Raw genomic sequence first — 21,105 nt, 5'->3', positions numbered from 1 at the left:
ATGGTGGTTTTAATTTCCTTCAAAATTAAACCATCGTTTCAAACAGTCTCCTTCAAGGCAAAAGAAAATATGCTTTTAAAAAGAATTAGTTATATGGCCTTAATGCAGCTTTCTGTAGTCTGACTGTCGGGAATTATGATATGAGGAGCTGGATTTTTTGATAATTTTGTCAGTTTACCTTGCTGAAGATTAGTTTGTTGCTTACAAAGACTTCCAAAGTTGAGATATACTTTGGCTCATTTTACATGCCAGGAATGTCAGCGTTATTACTATAAAAAAATCTTTTACATTCTACCACATAAACATCTGCCTGGAAGCAAGAACGATCTGATAGGTCCTGACCAATTAGATAAACAGTCAACAGTCATCATAAGTTTCCAGCTAATAATCACTCTAATGTAAATTACTGAATATTATACGCCTTTACAGTAAGATTTGACAATTTGCTTAGTCCCAGATGTATCTGATCATGTTGGAGAGCAATAAACGTTGTCAAATGTAATCTCCAGTGCACCCTTGACTCCAAAATTGAAGTCAACTTAAAAACTCATGTTAACTTCAGCATAGGTTGTATCAGCTACCTCACCTAGGTGGCTAACCTGAAAGGTGCAGTTATGGTATGTCACTAGAGATTTCTTTTAAGGCCTTCTCTTGGCAGGTAAGACTGTTTAAAAAAACCCAAAGTGATTCTGATATCCTTTGTTTTTCAGAAACTGAGAAAATAATTGGTTGCATTGAGGGGGGCACGCAGCAGATACAAAAAAATATACTCAGAGTTGCTGTTTGACAGACTTCTGTCAAGCTTTTTATCTCCCACTAACACTCTAGGACAATAGGTAGGTTCACTTACTTATCTTCATGAAATGCACTGAAATCCTTTTCTGGATACGTATTACAGATTTTTTCCCCTTTTGATCAACAGGAAAGATGAGGGCTCTAGATTCTTAGTATCACTGCTGTCTTACAGCAACAAGAGGAACAGCTTTGTGTCCAGCTAATCCTGTGCCTTGCCCATGTGATGTATGTTCCCGTTATATTTGTGTTTCATGCCTAAATAGTTCTTTAATTGTGGCTAGTTGGAAGCTTTGCAGACACCCAAGAGCTCAGATCTGCTAATGTTAACACACGCTTCCCCGCCCCCTTCCTTGCATAACTTGTGATCGCAGAGCCATGAAAGTATGTGAGTCCCTCCCCCAGCACAGACCAATCCCACCTGGCATATGACCTGGGCTCCATGTCAGCCAGGGCAGGCAGCGCTGACTTGCCGGAGTGCTGTGCGTAGCCAGAGCGATGACCTTAATGAAAGAGAGTTTCCACGGGGCTCTTCCACCCCCTTCTGAGGTGGCCAAGGCCAATATGGACAGCACCAGAGAGAAGGAGGAGGCTGGGCTGCAATCTGTGTCGAGGACTGGAGCAGTGGTGCCAAGGAAGCGTGCGGTGGGAAGGCTGGTCATGCACAGCATGGCGATGTTCGGCCGGGAGTTCTGCTATGCCGTGGAGGCCGCCTTTGTCACACCGGTGCTGCTCAGTGTAGGGCTGCCCAAGAACCTCTACAGCCTGGTCTGGCTCATCAGCCCTGTCCTGGGCTTCGTGCTGCAGCCCGTGGTAGGTTCAGCCAGTGATAACTGCACCTGTAGCTGGGGCAGGAGGCGGCCTTACATTCTGGGTCTGGGCATCATAATGCTGTTAGGCATGGCTTTGTACCTCAATGGGGACGTGATGATCTCAGGTGAGTGAGGGGCATGTGCTGTGCTGACAGACAAAACTCGTCCTAGCCTTTTGAATTGTAAAAAAAAGAAGGGTTCCTTTTCTCCCTGCTAAAATGGACTGTTAAAATTGGGTGTCATGTTACTCGGCTGCGTTGAAGGAGCTGGGGAACACTGAAATCTTCATATACGTTCAATCCTAATGCTGCATGTTATGTACCCTGTACATAGTGTTCTGTGGTTTCTGCGCGTGATTACAGTGTGTTGTATGTCGGTGTGGTTGCCTGATCAGTTCATACAAGTAAAGTACTGCTCAGGCCCAGAGTTTTTACAAACTAAAATCTTCCTTGTTAAGTTAAATTAACAATATTGTTTGTGTGATGTAATACACATCCAAACTGAGTATCTGTTAATCCCTATTGTAGATGGATTAGCATTCAAAATACACGTCTTTAATTATTGCAGCACTGGCTTGACTCAGGACTGTGTTATCCTGGTGAATAACAGAAATCTGCAACTCATTGGAAACCATCTTGTACCTGGAATGTGCAAAATCAAATAGGAGTGACATCCTTAGACACTGTTATATTTCAGTTTGAGATGTAACTTCTCAAAGTCTTGATGGAAAGCTGTTGCTGTCATTATGTCTTGGCAAGGGGGGGAGGTGTGTGTTTTCATGGGTTGATCTATTTTCTCTTCCTGGATATCACTGGTGTTGAACACACTTGTATTGATTTGCCCCAAAAGAGGTGTTACAGTCACCTCTCAATTATCTAAAACAATGGAAGGGTGGGACAAATAGAATAAAACAAAAAAGTACTGTGAAATTCATGTGTGTTAGGCTGCCAGAGCCTAACCATGAAGGTGCAAGGGAGTAGATTAAGGCTAGTGATGCTCTTGATTGTGGAGCTGGAAGTACCCCGAGCTTGTGCTGACTCAAGGCAGCAATTCAACCTAGCACAGCTCAGTGCTGCACAGACTCAGTTACCCTGCTTCTCTGATGTGATTCTGGTATCACTGCTCTCTCTTACGTAAGTAAGCATTGTTTAGATTTGGATCAGGAAAGATAAAATGTGGTTTTGCAGAACATGGCACTGTTGCTGTCAGAATGAGGGTGTTTTTCTTTTTGTAGCTTTCATCGGTGAGAGAGACAAGCAGCGGACGTGGGCAATAGTCGTTACCATGCTGGGAGTAGTACTTTTTGATTTTGCAGCTGATTTTATTGATGGCCCCATCAAAGCATATTTATTTGATGTCTGCTCTCATCAGGATAAAGAGAAGGGTCTGCATTACCACGCCCTCTTTACAGGTACTCAGATCCCTTCTTTTCCTCCCTACCTCTTGAAGGGGGGGGAAGTAATTGCATGGATTTTATCCTCACTGTGTTTCTAATCTTGAATGAACTGATCATCTGATCCCGCGCTTCAGTCACGAGTCCTTTGTTGCTGGGTTTTCACTACTCCAGAGAACTGCAACTTGTGGTTGCTGCTAAAAGAATTCTGCTGCAGAAGGCTGCAGAGATAAACATTTACAGCAACATAGCCACGATTTAAGTAAGAGCAATTAATTATTTAAAAAAGTGAAGTAGTGTTTGTTCAGCTTGTTCTGATTTTTTTCAAGTTTTTTGTGAAGCAAAAATTAAGGGACATAACTTGTTTCCTGCTATAGCACACAAAAATAACAGTTTTGACTTGGCATGTGACATCAATCAAGAGCTGCACAGACTAGAACAGTTAATTTCTATTCTTCAGCAGTGCTCCAGTATGTGCTGCCTTCCTTACACAGGAGTTCTGTGTAAAATTCAGAACTTCACAACTTCCACAAAAAAAGTCCAAGTGGTTCAGTCCAGGCTCTTGCAAATGACATAAGAGCTTCATTTGCCTTTATACATTTGAAATGTTGCTGAGTTACAGAAGGAAACCTTCTGCAGTACATGAGCCCTGTGTTAAGAAAATGCACAGGGAATTCACACAGGGCTGTGTACCTGTAATGTGCATCTGGAGGATCTTCCAGCCGTGTCTGAGAGCAGTCACTGTGAAAGGACTAGACAAAAAGCAGACTAGATGAGAAGTCACGCAATCTGTGTTGATGCAGATTTTTGCGGCTACCAAGCTGTACCAAAAGCAGAGGCATGTAGATTCAGTGGCAGGTTACTCTAGCCAAGGAAGGAGGTGTAGTAGCTATTGACAACAGGCTGATTTTGGACATACGAAACAGATTATAAGGGAATCTTAAAGCCATATGGGAATGAAATCATTATAATCCATTAGAAACTGAGAGATACAATTTTTAACAATCGCTTGTTTGGTCAGAGAGGGGAGTGAGTCTCTATGTGTATTCTTGCCTTTAGCAGAACTGTGGTTGCAATTTTTCCTTGAATGGTACTAAAAAGGCTTGATTTCCAAATTTGGAGCTACTGATATAGCTGATTCATTTGTGTACTGAGCTGTGGAAAGGGATGTGGGTCAAAGCACATCAAATAAGACTGGAACACATTGCATTATTTGGTCCAGCACTCTGTGCCCTCTATAGTGAGTTCACAGGGATCTTAACCCTTCCTGACACGTAATTACCTAGCCCATTCTTGAAATCCTCCCTTGGCAGGAGTTCTGCAGCCCTCCCAAGACAGTCTGTTCCAGCACTTCACTGGCCTTGTTGTTAGACAGTTTTCGCTAAAATCTAATCTTAATATCCATTCCCTACAATTTACGTTTATCATTCTTTGTTCTATCCCTATTAGACACAGACAGCAATCTTCCCATTTCTTTTCTGGCTTATGTTTTAGGTATTATTTTGTTTCCTCTGTTTAGTTCCTTCTTTTTATACTAAATATCCAAGATTTTGCTCTCCAGTTTAAGGTTCTCCAGTTTAAAGTTTGAACATGAAGCTCAATAGCTTTACAAAATTTATGACCACTGAGACAAGTGGAAGAAAGAGTGCACATATCCAACATGCAACACTCAGACTGTATTCCAGTATCATAATTGCTTTTTGCCAAAACAGTGTGCAAAGATGACCTCAAACATCATTCATTCTGTGCAAACATTTAGTGTAGGTTTTCTTCAGAAAGTTATTAACAGCTTAATTGTTTTTCATGAGAACAAGCAAGGATACAGTTCCCTGTAAAATGCAGTAGGACACAATGAAGAAGGCCCATAGTCAGACCCAAGAGGAAAAGAAAGTACAGGAAGCCCAGAATGAAATAAAAATCCCATGTTTTGTAGGTGAAACAAATGTAGGTCCTGTTAGACAGAATGGTTGTGCCATACATTGCCTTAAGTTCTCCTAAGCAGAAGAGTAGAAATACTTCAAAGTCCTTCAAATGCTTCTATCCTCCTTAACTCCCACATCCTGCAGAGCCACCTGGTTAACAAGGTGTCAGGACTCTACAAAGCTTCTTCCCCTACCAGAGCTCTGTACTGTAAGTAAGTGTGCACTTGTGCTTCTGAAACTGTGCACTAGTAACAAGAACACACTGTAAAAAAATCAAGACTGAATGCTGGTTTTAGTAACTCCAAGACACAAGGTAGCATTCTCATTTTACTTTTTATTCTAACTTTTCTGAGAAAATCAGTAAACGGACTTACACATTTGTATTTGATCCTTCTTGTTTTCTTTTCCGAGTGGTGAGGTACTTGGATTTTGATAACTACAAACAATGCTTTTGTGTTTATTTCCTTTTTTTAATATTTCACATGGAGACAATATTTCTGTTTAGATTCAACTACATAAAATACATTTTACAAAGTCTAAACTGTAGGTAGTCTCGATAGAATTTTAAAAATGTTTGTTCTGTGAAGTTTTAAAAAACCCATAAATTTCAGTAGAATTTTATTTTGTATTACTCACTGTTTCAAAGAAAACAAAGCTTCAAAGAGTCAAGAAAAGAGATGGAGGCCCATGTTGCTATATGTTCAGGTATTTTTTGCAGAGCTCTGTCCACCAGCGCTGAGATTTTTCAAAAGATGTTTTGGTAACTGCTCATGTATGTGATTAGCTCAGTATTCCTGTTTCTTGTGATTAATATCTTAAAAGTGATTTCTAGAGGATATCACATGTTGAGGGTATTGTGTACTGTTTGTTTATCAATGCCAGTAGACCTTTTTTCTCCTTTTTTCCCACCCCTATAGGTTTGGGAGGAGCCCTGGGTTACCTGACAGGTGCTGTGGATTGGGGTCAAACTGTACTAGGATATTCCTTGATATCGGAATTCCAGGTGATTTTCTTCATCTCAGCCTTAGTTTTCATAATCTGCCTTACTGTACATCTACGCAGTATTCCTGAAGTCCCACTCCTATACGAAAATGAAGAGACGAAGTTCTTGTTGGAAGTGACTGAATCCTATAAATATAGCTCCATAGAGGAGGAAATCAAGAATGATTACTTAAAATCAACATGTACTGAAATAAAGGCTGCAGCTGAACCAGGGAAATGTGCTGTTACGTCATGTACAGAGGTAAGTGCAGAGATGATTTTGTAAACTGTATCGTTGCATCCTTGGAGACCCTTTTATTAGCTAATGCTGACTATTTGGCATGGAGGGAATGAAGCCCTTTCACACACATGGAAGAAGAATCCTCCACCAGCATACAGGGTCAGGAGAAAGGCTGCTTTCTTTTCACTTTTTTTATTTATAAAGTATTTCCAGCAAGAGGGGTGAGACAGACTAGTCCTGGTGCTTTGAACAATTGGCAGGGATGAGGGAGAACCAACTTCAGGTTTCTGCTCTGTGTCAGTGCTTTGATATCCTCGCCATGTGAATTTTGTCAATAGGATCTGCTTTGTCCTTTAGTCTCAATAGAATTAACATAAAACTGTGGACAAGGACTACAGACAATTAATCTTTGATATAAATCTGTAACTCCCGCTGAAGTCTGCACACTTTCATATGTGGTACATGAGAAGTGTTTGTTCCCTAGTCTAGTAAACATTGGGGTTTACTGCTATTCAACATTTCATTGAGGATTTTTTGACAGTACTGACAGGCTTAAAATTGCTACTTCTATATCAGTGCTACCTCACTTTTGGAGTTTTAGTTTTATTTCGAAGTGCTGTTGTAGCTGTGTCCCTGGCAGAACTTTTAGGTGGGAGAGAATAGTGAGTACTTTCAAATCATCACTATTATTTTGTTTCTACTGCATTTTTATAAGAGGTTGCTTCAATCTAAGGCAGCTAGGAAAAGGTGAATCTACCTGAAAAATATCTGGAGAGCATATTTCTAGAATGGTCTTGGGAACAGATAATACCTTTTACTGTTTTGTTGATGACTTTTAGTGCTAGAAATTCTCACTGCACTCTCATGGTACCCTAGGTAAGCAAAGGCTAAATGTGTATGTCTGGCTCTGAGTGTAGCAATAAGCCATGAAACAGTTGCTTGTTTTAATCTCACTTCTGATCTCTTGGCGTTATGTATATCTATCCCCAATATAGGTTTTGATAAATCGGGTAAAAAAACCTGAGAATGTGCAGATGGTTATAAGTTAGAAACCTAAACTCATGTTTAAGCTACAGATTAAAGGGATTTATTATCTTTTACTATTTATTGTTTGTATTATAATAGCACTTGGTATTCTAACCTGAAGAAAAATATTATTACACCAGATGCAACACAAAGGTGGAATAAAAGATGAATGCTGCCTGATGAGAACACCAGACAGACACAGAGAGGGTCAGACATCAAAGCAGCAGTTTGTCAGGAGAATATGGCTAGCACACTGTGTTGCTGTCCTTTTTTCCCCACCATAGGCCAGCTTGAGCAGCCAGCATCCTTCACCAGCACTGTTTGCTCTGATCATCCTCCAAATTGTCAGAGATGCTGAGTGTCATTGACTGTTTGACCCATGTGGGCTCTAAAGAAAGGAGAGTAAATGAAGGGATGCAGTGAAAGCAAGGGGAGCAGACTATAGATTGGGGTAGCCTCTACCTTGTCAAGAACTAATTCCACTGAATCAGTAACATCTGACACCCAAGGTGAATCTCTGATCTCCATTGTGGGCAAGCTTGTGCCATTGCCCTCCTCTCTCTATTTTTAGCTAGACAGCCCATTAGAGGCTCACAGTGCTTTGATCTGTCTCATGTTTATTTGATGTGCCTAGGAATGTATAAATTCTGGACACTCACTGCCTTAATGGTCTGTCTCTTGTGGCACATGTTTTTGGAGTTAATTCATTACTGTAATTGCTTCCTTGAAGAAATGGTTTGGCTTCCTGTTTTTCTGTGTCTCTTTTTTTGCTGCAGGCCCATCATAGCCCTGTATCTTATAAATTAAGGACTGTGCTCTTACATGCTAATAGCTACCATGATTATTAATGAGATTTGACCTGTTACAACATGAACAGGCATCCAAAGTGATTCATCTTTTGCTCGTTAGTTTGGTGCCAAATTACTCAGGATTTACTGCCTTAAAACCCAGGTCATATTGATTCTGCTGTATCCTTATGAATCATCTTAGGCCTTGAGTTGTAGTGATTTTATAGAGAAAATGCTTGGGTATTGTGAGCTTCTAAAGGATAAGGAACTTAAATGTAGGCAAACTTCAGCACGTCATTTAAATCAGTGCAGGGTTTGTGTGCTGATGTGTATTGCATGTGTGCATTAAATATTTCAGTTTCCATTTCCACTCTCTAAAATATCTAAATAGAAAGCAAGCACTTCTGTCTAGCTGTCAAATTATTGTTTGTAGTTACAGCAGTGCCCTTTGTAGTTCCCTGGCCTTATGTTAGCACTTTGATTGGAGAGGCTTTTTTAAAGAACTGAGTGGAAGAGTTGAACAAATTAAAGAAGCCAAGTCAAATGATAGTAATTATCCTTGAAATAACACTAATGAGACAATGTGGAACCTTTTCTGATTTGTTCTTTATAACCGTAGAAGAATAGAAAGCTTACCCTGCTTAAAAGAGACGGTGATGTCAAGAGAAATTCCAAGGGATTTGGACAATATGCAGTTCAAGGTGAAAGTCAGCAACTTGAATTTTGGCATTCCTGTGAGGATTAAAAGCCTCCCACTAGAGCAAATTATTTTCCAACTTTATATGTTGTGATTATTCATAAAGTAGCTTGCAGCATAACCTAGTTCAAAGGAAAGCAGAATTGTGAAAAGTAAGTAGAACATTGAAGAAGGAAGAAATGTCATTATCTTACAGCAAATTGAAGACAAAATTCAGCTTTCCATTAACGAACTTTTACAGTTCTTCCACATTTCATGACCATGCAGCTTCCCTTACCATCTCTCCCAACACTGTTGCCTCAAATATCACTAGAGAAAATTGGAAGTGTTCTATCATGTGCAGATAAAATAGTATCTTTTTTTCTTTAAAAGCAAAGAACCATGCAGGAGCTTTAAAGCAGTAAGAATTGTGTGTTGCAAATGCCTGACATCAAGCACACCTATAGTACTAAAAAAAATTCAGGTGATACAAATGGCCAATGGCATCCTGGCCTGTATCAGAAATAGTGTGGCCAGCAGGGACAGGGAAGTGATCTTACCCCTGTACTCGGCACTGGTGAGGCTGCACCTCAATTCCTGTGTTCAGTTTTGGGCCCCTCACTACAAAAAGGACATTGAATTACTCGAGCATGTCCAGAGAAGGGCAATGAAGCTGGTGAAGGGTCTGGAGCACATGTCGTACGAGGAGCGGCTGAGGGAACTGGGGTTGTTTAGTCTGGAGAAGAGGAGGCTGAGGGGAGACCTCATCGCCCTCTACAGCTACCTGAAAGGAGGTTGCAGAGAACTGAGGATGAGTCTCTTTAACCAAGTAACAAGCAATAGGACAAGAGGGAATGGCCTCAAGTTGCGCCAGGGAAGGTTTAGACTAGATGTCAGGAAGCATTTCTTTACAGAAGGGGTTATTAGGCATTGGAATGGGCTGCCCAGGGAGGTGGTGGAGTCCCCATCCCTGGAGGTGTTTAAGAGTCGGGTTGACATAGCGCTGAGGGATCTGGTGTAGTTGGGATCTGTCAGTGTTGGGTTAACGGTTGGACTGGATGATCTTCAAGGTCCTTTCCAACCTAGTTGATTCTGTGATTCTGTGATTCTGTGAAATGATCTGATGACTGTGACTGAAAAAGAAACTGAGAGAGAGTTTTGGGGCACAGAGCTCAAAAAAGGAGGAGGGAGATAAGGTGGTACATTGAAGATGGTGAGAAATTTCATTTTTACCCATCAGTGAGATTTGTTAACCAGCACCAAAAACATTTTCATTTTGAAATGAGTTATTTCTTCCTTGGGATGAGGTGTTCAGATGCTGGAGCTCATGTTCTCTGGACACTAGGATTTTGAGTGGTGCTTATCTCCTGTGGTGTATCACAGTCTTTCCCGGCTTCGTGGAGGGGAGGAGAGTGCATAGTGGAAATCTCATGGTAATGATACACCAGAAGAGGTGAAGTTTTCTAGGGAATTTAGCACATAGAAGGGAATAGGAATAAGGTCTCAGAAGTGCTGAATTCCACAACTGTTACATTTTAATTCTCAGGAAGTATTTTGAGTTTAATTTTTTCCATGGGAGCTTTACATTTTTGATGGAAAGCTGATTGTGTCCAGAAAGAAATTATTTTTGTTTCTTTTTCTGGTTTGTGGGTTTTTGGTTTTTTTTTTGAAACTCCACCAAATCTGTTTTGGCAGACAATTTTTAACTTGCTTCTACAAGTAAACAATAATCCTACTGATTATAACAGCAAGAAATGTTACATCCTTGCTGATGTACCCCAGCTCTCCCAGAGGCTCTGTGAATCTTTCAGATTACTTTATTAGGCAACGACTCTACAAATGAATACATGGTGAAGGACATCCAGTACCCAAGCAGCCCTTCCTAGTAAAAACAAAGTTAAAACTTTAGAAGTTTAGCAATGAACAGATGCTGAGGTCTTCTTCATTAGCTGTCAGCTATTTTGTTAGCCTTCAGGGCAATAATACAGTATTATTGTCAAATACTTGCTTTCAGGATCAAAGGCGGATGACCCTTAAATCACTCTTGAAGACACTTTTAAGCATGCCATCCCACTATCGCTATCTCTGTGTGAGCCACCTCTTTGGATGGATGGCTTTCCTGTCCAACATGCTCTTCTTCACGGATTTCATGGGACAGGTAAAAGTGTAAAATCCTCTCGCTTATCCTTCCTTGTAGCATCTCCTCCTTGACCAAAAAGAAATGAGACAGTGTCACAGTTCTGAAGAAATGACAGTGGTGGCAGAGCCAGATGTATCTGTATGGCTCAACAAGAGTTTTGTAAAACAGCTAGGCTGTTCACCTACACTGCAGCCTCCCTGGCTTCAGGCTCTGCAGCACAGAGACTTTGCACACAGTGAGCTACTTGGTAGCTGAAAGCTCTTGTCTCCTTGAATTTGGCTGTTCTTGCCATAGCTCTTTAAACCTTTCCCTGAGTCCCTTCTGCCAGCAATTATTTGCCTTTGTGATACCCAGTGCTCCCTTTTCCATGCCATTCCCAGGCAGTAAGACTGTATGTCCCTGCCAGTGATTCTTGCCAATACGATCCTATCTGCCTCCTTTCTTCCAGTGTACTCCTGGCACAAATCCTCTCATTGCCACTTCCTTTTTTCCATGGTCTCCGTGCAGTATTCCCATTTCCTTGCCTTTTTTTGTCTCTGTAGGCAAGAGAGAAGTTTTTTCTCCCATGCAGTGTATATGAACAACTGAAAGAAAAAGTTTTGCTTGCCTAGATAAGGAAATGAATAAGACAATTAGTGGGTGGAAAACTAAGTGTGTTGGGGTAAGCCTGAAAGAGAAAACAAAAAAATTAATTGTAGGTAAATTAGGGAAAGAAAGCCTAAGACAAGAAGGCAGAAGGGGAGAGAGAAGGAGAGTGGGAAATGAGACACCCAAAGGTAAAAGACCAAACAAGTCAGTGTAGAGTGGACAGTCCAGGAAAAGACAGAGGGTAACAGATGATGAGGAGCCTGGGATGTGAGAATCTGGGAGAAATGAGTGTGAAACCTGGAGAACTGTGAAGGGATGGTTAGGGCACTGCTTAACATATTTCTTGGGTGCTATTTCCCCTGCCAGGAACAAGGCTCTGTGTTGAGTACCCTCTTCCCATAAGAAGGAGGTATTATATACATGCAGTCCATCCTTGTCTTCTGTGATCTTTGTGGTCTCTTTCAGGTTGTATACCAGGGTAGTCCTTATGCTCCTCATAACTCCACTCTTTACCTTACTTACAAAGCAGGAGTAGAGATGGGATGCTGGGGACTGTGCATCAATGCAATTTCTTCATCAGTCTATTCTTGTAAGTACACAGGAATGTACTCCAACACTGTGTTTTGAAACAGTGTTTAAACTGTTCACTATTTGCCATTGTTTAAAAAATAAAGCAATGCCAAATTCACTGGGGTTTTTCCCACAATAAATCTTTAAGAAATGTTGCATTCTCAGCATTATGAGAAACTTGTATCTTAACATGAACAGTTCCTGACCACATGAGCAGGGGTCACTTTGGGAGTAAGGCATTGTTCTGCATGTGAATTGACCCTGAACACTGAAAATCATCCTGAAGTTAAATGCCAGACTAAAATGGATGCCAGGGCATCATTCTGAGATGCTCTTTCACCTAGCGGTGCTGTAGCTGTAGGTTCTCAAAGGTGCCTCTGATGGCCTCTCCCCATCTGCATTCCTCATAAAATAACTCTTTCACAATGCAGTGTAAGTTCTTGCAAGAAGCATGAACCTTGCTCTCCAAAATTATGTGTAAATATGTTAGCACAGTTCACCAGCTAGATTTCACCATAGCTCTTTCCAAGGATTAAAAAAACTACTTGCGATCTGAAAACTCAGATGAGTAGCATTTGGGGGGCTTAATTAAGCATCTGAAAGAGGCTTGAGGGAAACCTTTACCCCTTTGGAGCTTAGCTACAGGCATTTCTGTAGCGCCTTTCTCAGGTCAGAGAGAGCCTGATGCCAAACGTTTGCATTATAATCAAACAGTGGAAATGTCTGAGGTTGTCAATGGGAGCAGTTCTTCCAGACTGGTGAACTACTTCTTTGAAGTTGACTATGCCAGAATAAGGCTATCCCCAGAGAGAGCAAGTATTCTTTGGCAAGTTTATACCTACAATAATTTGAGGCAAGTTCCAAAATCAGTAAGATTATCTCCTTCATTGCATTTTACAAAATAAAACCCCTTAAAGGGACTCCCTGATGAAACGTGACCTGTTTTGTTTCAGCCTTATCAGCATTTTCATTCTTTTCACAGATGTGCAGAAAATCCTTCTGCCATACATAGGATTAAAGGGACTTTATTTCATTGGATACCTACTTTTTGGATTGAGTACTGGATTAATTGGCTTGTTTCCCAATGTCTATGCCACTCTGGCTCTGTGTTCCCTCTTTGGTGTCATGTCCAGCACGCTTTACACAGTGCCCTTCCAGCTCATTGCAGAGTATCACAGGGAAGAAGAGGTGAGTTCAGTGTCTAAGGAGGGGTAAGTTTTTATCTGTCTAGGTCTGTTTAGTCTATTTTGTTAGAAAACTGGATAGAACTTGTGAGCAGCTTCTAATTTTAATTTCAAACTCTTTATGGTGACACATGTTATGAATGGAAAGTTTCTGTCAGAGAGAGTTAAGGTCTCAGCTCCAAACTCTTCAAACAGACCTGCAGTGAAACAAATAATTATTTATCATCACAACTGAAACAGAGCCGATCACAGGACATGTTTGGGTAGTAAGCAGGTAACACAGCTCCGCTTATGTTGTTTTCAAGTGCAACCTTCCTTATATCCTTCCTTCCAGCTGTATTAGCTGGGATTTGACTTCTGAGTTCCTAAGGTTAATAACCACACTGTAAAGGCTGGAAGAATTTTAGTTAACTGCAATGTGTTACAAAAGCTGTTAGCTAATAAAGATATGAAATTCAAGTACAAACAGTTTTATATAGTTCAGTATTAAATTATATAGCACGTTCTCATTATCTCTTTAAATGTCTGGGGTTGGTTTTTGGTCTTCCACAGCATGAAATCCTGTTTCCAAGGAAAATCTGGAAAAGCTTGCATTCCTTATGTCATGTTACCAGGCACAGCGGGATCTTCATATCTTGTAAAGTCTTGAGCTCTTTGATGGAAAATTTCTCTCAAGTCTCTTAAGTTAGTGAGAAAGATGGAAACAAGAAGTATTAAAGAGAGTTGGGAGGATATAGGAAAAGTTCTCATTATATCTGGGGACATTAATAAAGGAAATGCTGAATGCTTGAAAAACAACATAGAAACATAGTTGAGACCAACAGAGGGCTAGATCAAGTCCTTGAGAACATGTCCTACTGTTCTGTACAGCTTTTAAGCATCACCATCTGAATGATGAATACAAGAAGACTCTTAATTATTCTATTGAATCCTGGGAGGCTGTCTCAATGTGGTTAAATATTTCATAGATCTGATTCCTGATTCTCCAGTTAATTTCTCTGTTCCTTCCAACAGAGAATGATGATGAAGAGTTTCAGAAAGATACAACAAAGGACAGGGAATGAGCCCAGTTTAGGGTGAGATCACGATCCTAACCTCGGACCAGCCAACTCAGAGGGAAGAAAGACAAAATTGTAGTCTAGCTCTGATTCAGAGCTGTTCCAAGTCAAAACTGAAATAAAATATGCTGAAGTGTGCATGGACTTTATATTTAATAGGCTAATATATTAAAATGTTACTTGTAAGACAACCAATTGTTTCTTGTTTGGTGCATGGTACTGGCTATGCCAGATGTTAAATGATATATAATTCTATGTTAGATCTGATATTAACAGAATTAGGTTTAGCTCAAATCTTCTATAATGTACAAGATAGAAAAAAATAAAGAAGAAACATCAAGTGCAAGATTGCATTCATTTACACTCATATAATTGTGGTCAGAACTACTGGCATATAGGAACACTGGTCACAAAGAAATCATGTCTAAAATTGGAAATACGTCAGGTGAAAGGACTGTATTATTCCAGAACAAAGAGCAGACATTTCTCCTCGCTATGCATTCTACCAAAATCATGTGCTGGGTTTTAAAGTGCTGCCATTTCGAGTCCTGTTCTGTGCTGCTGTTCCCTAGGATCCAAATTCAGTTTTGTCTACTGGATTAGAAAGAGACCCTGTCTCCAGTACTTTGTGTACTTTGAGCTTTGTGTGGTAAAGGTTCAAAGGCAATGTTAATAGGTCCTGTGAAAAGCAAAAAGCATCTTAATGGCTGAGAGTGTTTGGATACCAGAAGACAGCACAGCTAGCCTACAGAATGGAAAACTCGTTTGTTACAATACAACCTTCTCCATTCAACAGTCTATGCAAAAAGAACAATAAATATGTAAACTGTCACATAATTTCACAACAAAACAGAACAGTTCCCTTCTGGAGGGAATCACAGAATAGCTGAAGTTAGAAGGGACTTCCAGAGATCATGCAGTCCAACGCCCCTGCTCAAGCAGGGCCACCTGGAACAGGTTGCCCAGAGTCATGTCCAGTCAGATTTGAATAATTCCAAGGATGGAGACTCTGCAACCCCTCTGGTCAGCCTGTTCCAGTGATCAACCACCCTCACAGGGTGCTTATATGTGAGATGAGCAGAGCCTTTTGCTCTGCTGTGTATATCATGGCAGATAAATAGATAATCAGTAATCAATAATGGTCTTTGATGGTGTAAAAGAATCCTAGTCTGGACATTTGTTTTCAGATATTTTTTTCCCCAGCAATAAAAGCATTACATGTAGATTTTAGTACTGAACTCCTTTATGTGCTTTGAGCTATAACTTCAGAGCACAGTGGTCCATTATAACTAATAACGCTCTGTGTGTGTGTGGGACATAGTATGACTCATCTTAACATCCCTTTGAGGCTCTCCTTCAACCATGAGAGTTGGAGCTAAATTATCCATGACGGGGTGTCCTGTACTGTGAAATGTCAGTTTGCCAAAGCTCAAATAGACCTGAACTTGAAGGAAATGGGTAATTTTTCTGATCAAGTTTCAATTCTTTCCTTGAGAGAAGGGATAGAAGGAAAAATTGCAGATGGGAGAAAAGGCCAATTTGGAGGGAGCTTGGAAAACTCATTATCACTTGTAAAATCTCTGTTTGAATTCTGTAACCTCTGTGGTACAAACAGAAAAAATGGAAGGGAAGCAGAGAGCTATTGGCCTGTCTTGGCGCACCTGAGGGTTGTGACAGAGCATTGGCTGAGACCTGTAAGTTGTCGGCACTGTCTCATTTCACTGCTTTTTGTTTTGTGCTTATTTGCAGATCCTGAAGCTGCAGAATGGGGAACAAGCTGTAGAGCAGGGGCGAGGGAAGGGCATTGACTGTGCTGCTCTCACCTGCATGGTCCAGCTGGCCCAGATCATTCTTGGTGTGGGCCTGGGGCTCCTGGTTATTGTTGCCGGCAGCGTGGTCACTGTGATTTCTGCATCTACAGTGGCACTGATTGGCTGCTGCTTTGTTGCTTTTTGTGTTCGATATGTGGAGTAGGACTATGTGAAGTGATAGGAAGAAATCTCCCAATTTCTTTCTGGTGCTGTTGCTGTGCTGATACTGCTGGCACATCCTCCTCTCTTACCTCCTTGAAGCAGTTGGAATTCCAGAGCTTTATGAAATGGAGACTTGATAATACTGGCTGCCTAATGGCTCAGATTGAAAGCTTCTGTATTTTTACTGCTTTATTTCTTCATTCCTGCTGACATCAGTGTATTAATGTGCTATTACACATGACAATGTGTATACCCATGGTATCTCAGTTGCCCGACATGAGGCATCATTACAAAACTACTCATTACCAATTTGTGGAAGTTAATAGATGAAGTATGCGATAAATTGAAGAAGTAACAAAAATGGACAGTTAGGAAGTTATTTATCTTGTTTTTCAAGTATCTTAAGTTTGGGGATATTATGTCTGGTAGTCAAAAGCTACAGGACAATCAAACAGGTGCCAGAGGCCATGAAAGGTGCAATTGCATTATGATTAGTAGTACTGTTCAATGGGATCAGTTAATTCCCAGCTACTGTCACAAGCAGGTTTGGGTGTGAAAAATGATCGGAATATAAAAAAGATTGAAGCCTATTGTTTAAAAGCATAACTGTAAAGTAATTATGTTATATTGAATGCTGCTGCTTCTGTATAAATGAAATGAAAGTACTGGCTGAGCTTATCGTAAAAGTCTGCCCAAGGCTGCTCTGCAAATCCATGTGTAGGCACCTAAACAATCCATCTATGGGAAACAGCTGCCATTTCTTCCCTCTTAAAAAATTGGCCTCTTGACTTTGATACTGTGATTGAAAACATAAACTTGGCCAACATAACAATTTTATGAATGGTTGTAAGCCACTTAAATCTTGACACTGGATATGATGGTATTTACCTTAAAGTAGCATCTCTGTTTTCTCTGTTTGCCTTCATGCATTTAGCTTTGAGTGAAATGGTGTTTGTTCTTTACAGAATATTGTAAATAAATTCAGTTCTGCAAAGCACTATCAGGAATTATTGTACAGTAAATACTTAAGTCCAGTTATTTGTATTTAATTGCATATGAAGCTTCATTCTTATTTAATAATATTCCCACAGTTTTGAAAATCCCATGTTTGTGAAAGTGATAACTGTGTTTATGCTGTGTTTCTTTTGTCCTGAAAACTGTCATATCCATATGCTATGTTATATGCTAAGCCACATGGAGCCATCTGCTAATGCAATATTGTTGCCCGGTATAGTGTTTGGTTTAGATTTTTTTTTTTTTTAATGTTGCACACATATAATCAACACTGTTCAGTCAAATGCACTGTTAAGCTTATCAGCTCTTAGGAGCTCTGCTTGATACAAACAGACAACACCACAAATAAATGGCTAGATTTGAGCATAAGGTGCCTCCGCTGAGATGTACCAACTTCATCTTTTTCATATGTTTTCAAGAGTAGAACGGGTCATTTATTCTCAGGAAAAACAATTTTCCCTTAGGTAAATGCTTATTAATTATAACAAGCTCATGACAGCCTCAGCTACCTTTTCTTGTTGATGATTGTGTCCCCATTTGTAGGCCCAAAACAGGGCTCAGTGCATGACAAAGCTTACCTTTTTTCACAGCTCCTTCATCCTGCCTTATGAAAAAGCCATGTTTTAGCGTTTTCTTCATTTTGTGGCTCTTCATGAATCCCCCTCATGCCACACCCATGCAACAGAAAAGGTTGGAAGACTGAGCCCCCAGACTGTGCTTGGAACACTTTGTAGGTGCTGAGATGGCTGGAGCACAAGGGTCAACCGGGACAAACAGGACAAGACCGGAAAATGAAGAATGGTTGTCTTCTCAATTCACTTTATGCCATCATTAACTCACTAACTTCCATTAACTCAGTATGTCCTGGGAGGAGAAATTTTTAAGGCAAGAGCAAGGCTTCTGTGGAGCTATAAAAATGGAGAAGGGAGGAGGTGATCTGGTTTTACAGGACTTCAGGACTTAAAGTACCGTGTAAACCCATGCTCCAGGAGCTGAGGTCATAAATCTCTGATTCCAGTGTGAGGCTGAGAAAGGAACTTTGCAATGTTTACCTATGTCTTTGTCAATGTTTTCTTTGAGGTTTAATGCCATCAGAACATCAAAATTTGAGTGGTCAATGCTATCTCTGCTCTGTTACACAAAGAGAAAGCTGGCATTGATTCAGGCCCACGGAGTGACTGTAGACCTGTAGCAACATAACAAGAATTATGAATCTTCAGAGAAAGGAGAGATGTAACCATCACATATATCAATGCTTTTATTTACAAATTCAGAGAAAACTGTTCCAGGAACTCACATTATCATCTTTCTCATGATCTTTCCTTTTAAAATTCACTGCATGCTACAGAACACAGAACAGAATAGAGTCAATTTTTCTTTGGAAATCTCTCCATATGAAAATCCTATACTTGTTTCTAAGGCTTCAAAATAATATCTTTCCTAATGAGTCTTCATCAGAAATAGCAAGCAGACAGAAAACTATGTACAATTTGAAAAGCAGTGTTTAAAACAGAAAAATTATGATGGTGCTCATTCTGAAGTCAAAAATGTATTTCAGGTGTTACTGAAAACAATCTAAAATGTTACTAATTTGTGAGGATAAGTATTTCTTTCAGCAGTAGACATTCTAAAATGTTAAAAATGTTAAAGGCATTGAAGAACTGTACTGTGTTGCTAGTAATTTAAGAAGTTCCACTTTTTCTGTCCTTTTGCATTAGTTCAGGACTTGAGTTAATATGATCAGATGTACTTAATATCAGCTTTTTTTGCAATGATATGAGTTTCAAAGTTGGAAGTACCCTGGGTCTGATCTTTGTCATCTGGTTTTATTTCCATATACATAAAATCAAATAAATATCTCCTCTATATCGTGTTTACACAAATGATACATTTAGATGAAGACAAGATGTCTTGAGATAACAAACCTCTCCTTCCTCCCACTTTAACAGAACTAGTCATGGCTGAATGAAACAAGGCAGGTAAAAAGTCTGCCATCTTATCTTCATGACACTTTTATTTTTCTTTCTCTTATGAATGCCTGCCACTTATTCCCATTTAATAAGCAGGCATGTCCTGCAAGCAAACAGTGGACATTCAAGAAAATTGTGGTCCTCTTGTTTAGAGGACTTACAGTATTAATAATGTCACAATTGGATTTTTTTGAATGTCCACTCTGTCTTTCACAGTGATCTCATTAAGTTTCTTTGACTTCCTTGAAAAGAAGTAACTCAGGTAATTTGTGGGAGACACTTTTCTTCCAGATACACAAGTCAGGATGAATGATAAATGTCTTTGCCTTGGCAGAACTCACATCTTTAGCATCGGTGCCCATGAATCGGTACCAGTCCCAGTAGCATGTCAAAAGATAGGGAGAATGGTGTGAGTAGGGGATGTGGCAATGATGACATTTGAACTGAAGAGGGATTGCTTCATGGAGGAAAAGGGTGAAATTATCTGCTATAAAACGTCTTCAAATGATTTTTGGCATGATAATGCTATTATAAAATATTATCTATAAAACAAAACTTTTCCCTCCAAGTTTCCAGCATTCATTTCTTATTCCCTAGCTGCTCCTTCTTTGTTTATTTAAGCAGCAAGTATTTGGGGCCACTTGTCCAAGACCAAACTGTGAAAAGCTATTTGTAATTCTGTTGCTTTCTACAGAGTGTTCAGTTTCATACATTGCTCCTTTAGGAATGCAAGGTGTGTTCATCGGTTGTATTTCCTAAAGTTTCTTCTTGGAAATGAACTTTTTACCTCCCCATGTATTAATATTTTACCTGTGTGTTAAGGATAATGACTTCACATCATGCAGAGACATCAAACCAGAGAGTATTGCCTTGTTTTGCTTCAGGTAAGTACTTGTAGTAGTGGGAAAACAAAATTCTGTGTTTTCCACTCTGGATTGCACAGTAGACTGAGATAAGCAGATCCTGTATGTTATTTTCAAAGAGAGAGATCTGTGACCTCTTCTAAAAAATGGACTGCTTTTTGAAAGGATAATTATCAAAAGCTATGTCTTCCCCGAGGGGAAGAGGGAATGGGGCTGCTGTCTTTTTAAGTAAGAATCAAGCACTTTCCTCCCCGAAGGCTGGGTGCTTGTTTGCCCCCCAGTGTTCAATGACATTATAGCACTTCTCCAGAGCGTAGGAGCTCCCTTTCCTTGAATCGCTTTTTAACCTCAGTCCTGACCCTCTCTGTTTTATCTTACTCTGAAGTTTCCTTATAGTGATACACTGCTCCAATCAGTTCTCTTTTTTTGTACGTAGACAGCAAAGGAAAGTTGCTTGTCACTAAGTGTACCCCACCTGTGTAATGCCAATGAAAACACTGCCATACAGACACATGGTGGTAGGAGTTCACTGAAGACATGCTTGGCGTCAAACTCATGATAGAATCTGGCCTTTGAAACCTTCAGTGCTAATGCCAAGAGTCAATTCTGTAATGCAGCCATTCCGATTTGTTTGGCAGATGAATTTTTGCTGCATTGATTCCCAACAGGTAAGGGGCATCTGGAGACAGGGACAGTGGTCAGCACATAGGACAATAGGCAGCATCAGGGTCTTTGACACCTCTGTTTTCAGGGCCCCACTGCTCATTAGGTGCTGAGGAGGAGAGACAGAAATAGCAGAACTGTGAAGTCTAAGGAGTGACATGAGGGAAAGAAAAAGGTTCTGGCAGAGATGCCTTTTGTTAAAGGCTGGGAGCACTAGTCTGGAGTTGCATGGCTGGCAGATCACCATGTAAGTGCAAATGTATCTAAATGATTTGGTTTGCTTTTCAACATTCAGATCTGGTTGGGTTTTTTTAGGGTTTTTTTGGGGTTTTTTTTTTTTAATAAAATAAATGCCATCTAGCAATACAATTTGTAACTTACAGATTCCAGGGATTTTGAGGGCTGAAATACTTGTTTCTGTAATAAGTGCTGAAATTCCAACATAACACCC

General features: G+C 40.1%; 1 protein-coding gene across 3 annotated transcripts; it reads left to right on the top strand.

Annotated features, from left to right (window-relative positions):
• Positions 1-1,290: 1,290 nt before the first annotated feature.
• Positions 1,291-17,141, top strand: SLC45A2 (solute carrier family 45 member 2). Of its 3 annotated transcripts, none has more exons than XM_074812268.1 (7): positions 1,291-1,729; positions 2,839-3,015; positions 5,837-6,162; positions 10,646-10,789; positions 11,825-11,948; positions 12,912-13,117; positions 15,921-17,141. In XM_074812268.1, the coding sequence occupies exons 1-7, from the start codon at positions 1,291-1,293 to the stop codon at positions 16,143-16,145; spliced, it is 1,641 nt and encodes a 546-aa protein (XP_074668369.1). In that variant the 3' UTR covers positions 16,146-17,141. The 3 variants fall into 3 exon arrangements, with proteins under 3 accessions (XP_074668369.1, XP_074668371.1, XP_074668370.1); XM_074812270.1 differs by lacking the exon at positions 15,921-17,141 and adding an exon at positions 14,128-14,366; XM_074812269.1 differs by lacking the exon at positions 15,921-17,141 and adding an exon at positions 13,666-14,209.
• Positions 17,142-21,105: the final 3,964 nt, after the last annotated feature.

Source organism: Strix aluco, chromosome Z (genome assembly GCF_031877795.1).
Source record: "Strix aluco isolate bStrAlu1 chromosome Z, bStrAlu1.hap1, whole genome shotgun sequence".
NCBI lineage: Eukaryota > Metazoa > Chordata > Aves > Strigiformes > Strigidae > Strix > Strix aluco.
This window is presented reverse-complemented; position numbering and strand designations above follow the sequence as displayed.